This window comes from Pteronotus mesoamericanus, unplaced genomic scaffold, assembly GCF_021234165.1.
Source record: "Pteronotus mesoamericanus isolate MK-2021 breed Mesoamerican mustached bat unplaced genomic scaffold, CSHL_Meso_final contig_57, whole genome shotgun sequence".
In the NCBI taxonomy this organism is placed as follows: domain Eukaryota; kingdom Metazoa; phylum Chordata; class Mammalia; order Chiroptera; family Mormoopidae; genus Pteronotus; species Pteronotus mesoamericanus.
Window position 1 is genome coordinate 963,254 of NW_026555203.1, and position 4,545 is coordinate 967,798.

The 4,545-nt window shown below is 40.5% G+C and overlaps 1 protein-coding gene across 2 annotated transcripts; it reads right to left on the reverse strand.

The window, feature by feature from the left end:
- Positions 1-457: 457 nt before the first annotated feature.
- On the reverse strand, positions 458-847 carry LOC129076160 (ubiquitin-like). Of its 2 annotated transcripts, XM_054580347.1 has the most exons (2): positions 739-841; positions 458-651 (listed from the first exon to the last, which is right to left on the reverse strand). In XM_054580347.1, the coding sequence occupies exons 1-2, from the start codon at positions 839-841 to the stop codon at positions 458-460; spliced, it is 297 nt and encodes a 98-aa protein (XP_054436322.1). The 2 variants fall into 2 exon arrangements, with proteins under 2 accessions (XP_054436322.1, XP_054436323.1); XM_054580348.1 differs by having other exon boundaries at positions 458-847.
- Between the last annotated feature and the right edge of the window lie 3,698 nt (positions 848-4,545).

Below are 4,545 nucleotides of genomic sequence, written 5' to 3' on the forward strand. Positions count from 1 at the left end.
GCAAGAAATTAACCTGGTCACATTCACACACTCCTTGAGAATGATCAGATTTCATGTTTCTCAAGACTTTCTTCAACAAAACATTGTCTCTGAAGGAGGATGGTTGATTGTGAAACAGTAACTTCAGGTGTAAAGGTCACTTCTCCCAAAACACATGTCTTCATTCAGTAATTCATTCAAGAGTTCATAAAATCTCTTTCTAAGTACCTATCACCTTCTGCTCCTTCCCATTTCACTAATATTGCTAACTAACAAAACCGCTGGTTTATAGCCTCTATAAAACCAAACAAGAGAAAAATAAAAAGGGAGACATGACTAAGTTTCTCTCTATCATCACAACCATCTCGATTTCTTTTTTTTCCCCTCAGTCAGTGAAGGGAAACTTTATTGAGGGCCCAGGGTCACAGAGGTCAGTCATAAGGCCACCCTGTGGGCCCGAGAAGGTGCTGGAGGGACCTTATTTAACCTTCTTCTTGGGGCACAGGTTGTTGGCATGGCTGCTCTTCTTGAGACAGTTGACAGCACATGGGTGCAGGCAGGCATAACACTTGCAGAAGATCGTGTTGTCGCAGTTGTGCTTCTGCGCAAGTTGGTGGAGGGAGGGCTCCATGACACCACCCCACAGACGAAGCACCAACTGCAGGGTGGACTCTTTCTGAATGTTGTAGTCTGAAAGAGTATAATCATCTTCCAGCTGTTTGCCTGCAAAAACCAGACGCTGCTGGTCAGAAGGGATGCCCTCCTTGTCTTGGATTTTAGCTTTGACAATCTCAATGGTGTCACTGGGCTCAACCTCGAGGGTGATGGTCTTGCCAGTCAGGGTCTTTGCAAAGATCTGCATCTCTGCGTCTGCTGGGGAGGCTTCTCCACTGCCTTGTTGAAAAGAAAGAGGAGACCATGTCAATTTCTTGAGGGCCCTGGCTCAATCCACTTTTAAAGTTTAGAATAGGAAGAAGAGGAACTTCACCCATTCACTGTCTCTAAAATGTCTGGATCTGTCTCAGTGAACCAGCAAGACCAGCACAACACTTTAAAGCCTGAACCACAAGGGCTGGGGACAATTTCATCTTGGTACTCTTCACAAAGGAGACAAGACCTCTTGGCCATTTCTCACTGTAACCAGCTGAAAACCCTACCTTTCAGAGCGCATGAGATTACTGAAATGAAAGGGACCCCCACATATGACTTGTTATTGCAAATGACCAAAATATATCTTTTAAAACATTTCTTTCAAAAGCAGGTCACTTTATCAGTATAAGTTTGAGAAATTATACACATACATATTTTTCTTGGGCTAGGATTTGATGGAAATTTTGATATATTCATCCCCTAATGAAAAGGCCTGTCTGGTGGTTAGGGGCTACATTAAAAGCATGGCCTGGGCCTTGTATAAAAAGCTTATCTATAATTTTGCAGCTGGAATCTGGTTCTGCTGGGAGGAGATGGTCAGAGAAGCCATTACACTCTGACCCAGAAAGCCTCTTCTGAACGTTGCCTAATGCTCCTGTTATACAACATGCAAAATAAATAATCAACCTTAAAAGTCAGGCAGCCAAAGCTCTACTCAAATAATAAGCCTTTTTACAAGCTGCTTATCACCTGCCAAAATCAGCTCCAGAGGAACACCAAGAACTTTAAATTCTATTGTTCTCATTAACTACTTGGGGTAGACAGGCAAGCTTCAATGGCTTTATTGGTTTTCTAAGAGACAAAAGACATGAAGGTTTTCATTTTCCCACACCCTGCCCTTGATCGCAATAATTTAAATATAGCTCCAGTCCCATCATGTCTAAGAGGTCTCTATTAAAAGGGTGAGCTATAAAGGAGTCCTGGCCTTTTCTTAGAAAACATGCCACTCTCTACTTTCCCTCGACCTAATTGTTGGGGTAAGGAAGGTAAGAACATAAACACCAACCTTTTCAGAAAATTTAGTGGGAGAAAGAGACAGGGCAGGATAGAGGCATCTGAAACACAGTCTTTTGCCTGTAAGGGCTCTCTGGCTTAATTACAAAAGGGAAGGAGTTTTGCTCAAGGAAAACTATCCCAAACCACGTTTGGTGCACTTAGGTAGGCCTGACGATACTTAGTTGTTAGCCCAGAATGGCTTGTCTGGGTTTCAAATACAGGGTGGGGCCTCTTGTTAAAGAAATCTGATAGGAGAAACCTGTTATTAAATTCATTTCTGATGAACCATGAAAGGGATTTTGAAATCTATTTGAATTATTTTTCCAGGACCCTCAACCCACAGATGCAAAGCTCAGGATTTACCTGCTCTATAAAACCTTACTACCCTCCTTTCCCCCTCACTGATCCCTCCTGTAAAGTTGGTCCCTTCCTCTACTAGGCTCTATACATACTGAGTGATTCACACTTGTTTCCTTCACTCCTTTGTAGGTTTTCTTAGAACAGGAACTAAACATTATTCATCTCTGCATCCTTATTGTCTATCACAGTCCCTGGAACATTGTAGGTGTTCATTAAATCATTTAATTGACAATAAGATTAATGATTATTATAGTTAATATTTGAATGTTCAGTAACTGTTCAACTGCCTATATTTTTTCTCATTTTCTAGATGAGGAAGCTGAGGCAGTAAAAGGTTAATAAGCTAATAAATGGCAAAACAATGATACAAACTAGGCAATCAGGCTCTAGCACCTTCATTCTTAACCATTACATGGAATGGTACACAGGAATAAATAAGTGAGCTGATAAAAGGGCTATATGTATATGAAACCACTAAACATGAACTTAAATTGATTTGATTTACGTGCCTGGTTTTATTACACAAAAGTGTTTTAAACACCTAGTACTCTGCACTAAGCCCAGTGCTAATAATTAGAGGTACAAACATAAAGGTATGGTCTTATTCCTCAACGAGAAGAGAGACAAATAGCAAAAGCTTATTGAGTATTTACTATGTTCTAGGCACTGTTCTAAATACTTGACTTCTTTAATCTTTACAAATGTATTAACTTCTTTAATCTTTACAAACCCCCTATTAGGATATTACTATTATTATTATTTATTGAATCAAGATGAGACAGATGAGAAATAGGACCAAGGAGGTTAAGCAACTTGTCACCATTTCAACCCAAGCAGCCTAGCCCCAGAGCCCATGGTTTATTCACCATACTTCACTGCCTCTTCTATTTACAATCATACACAACTCTACTATAATGTAATATATGCTACAAGAGAAAAAGAGAAAATGTGCTATGGAAATGCAGAGAAAGTAATGATTCATTTTTCCTGAGAGGAGGTTCAAAAAAGGTTCTGCAAAACAGGTAACACTTGAACTGGACCTTGAAGACATGAAGATAAAGAAATTCAAATACACACAGTACATGGAGACCAGTAAAACTCATATGTATTATCAAAGCCATCACTACTAAAACACAGAGCTAAGTAGCAAGCCCAGCTCTACACTGTTTTCTGCTGCTAATGCCAGTTCTCAAAAAGGAACAGAAAAATAATTAGTGCAACTGTGGCCTGAATTTTTACGTCAGTTTTCCCACTTGGTTCAAACACTACCTGGGGTTTAGTCATCTTTTTAGTATCTGTAGAAACTGCTTTTTGTACAACAGATAATGTTTCTGGAAGGAGATCCTAGGTTTTTTAGTGTAACTGAGGCCAAATCCTACAAGGTTAGCAAAGGAGGCTGAAATTGTCGCCATGTGGCAAAGGGGAACAGCTGGATCTCATGGCCCAAATTTTTTCCACACAAGGAGATGCTCTCCATTTGCTAACTGCAGAGGTTCTAAGTCCAGTTCTATTAAAGACTGTCCGTGGGTTTCCTTAGAGTTTGTTCCACTCAAACCTGCTGTCAATTGCCCTCCCTCAAAATATAGCATCTCTGAGAATTACTGGCTAGTATGCCCAGAAACACATGAGAATAAGGACAACTGATCTCAGCAACCAGAGCAAATTTCTCAGGCAAACTTGTGATTTTTTCTCACATTCTACCGTAAATACCTTCATTTGACCACAGACACCATTCCAGTGACTGCCTCATTTCTCTGCTCTTGATTACAGTAAAACTTCAAAAGATGTGTCTAGCCCTCACTGGCATGGCTCAGTTGGTTGGGCATTGTCCCACAAAGTAAAAGGTTGCCATTTTCAATTCCCAGTCTTGGCACATGCCTGGGTTGCTGGTTTGGTCCCTGGTCAGGGCGCTTACAAGAGGCAACCAATCAATGTTTCTCTCTCATCGATGTTTCTCTTCCTCTTTTGCTCCCTCCCTTCCCCTCCCTCTAAAAATAAATAAATAGATAGATAGATATTCTTTTTAAAAATATTTGTCTATATTCCTCGTCTACAATTTTTCACCTCTTTTTCTTTCCTTTACCCACTCCAATGAGTGGGTATCCAGGCCACTAGTAATTGCTATGTTGCTCAAGTTTGCAGGGAATTCTTGTTTGGCCAGCCAGAAGTACGTTTCACAATTGATCATTCTCTCTTCCTTGAAGCACCTTCTTCACTTGGCTTCCAGGATACTAATCTCTTCTGGACTCCCTTCTACCTTATTGGCCACATCTTGTCAGT

Bases quoted from the DNA above. Each gene is read 5' to 3' on its own strand.
- LOC129076160 (XM_054580348.1), bottom strand. From the start codon at position 841: ATGCAGATCTTTGCAAAGACCCTGACTGGCAAGACCATCACCCTCGAG.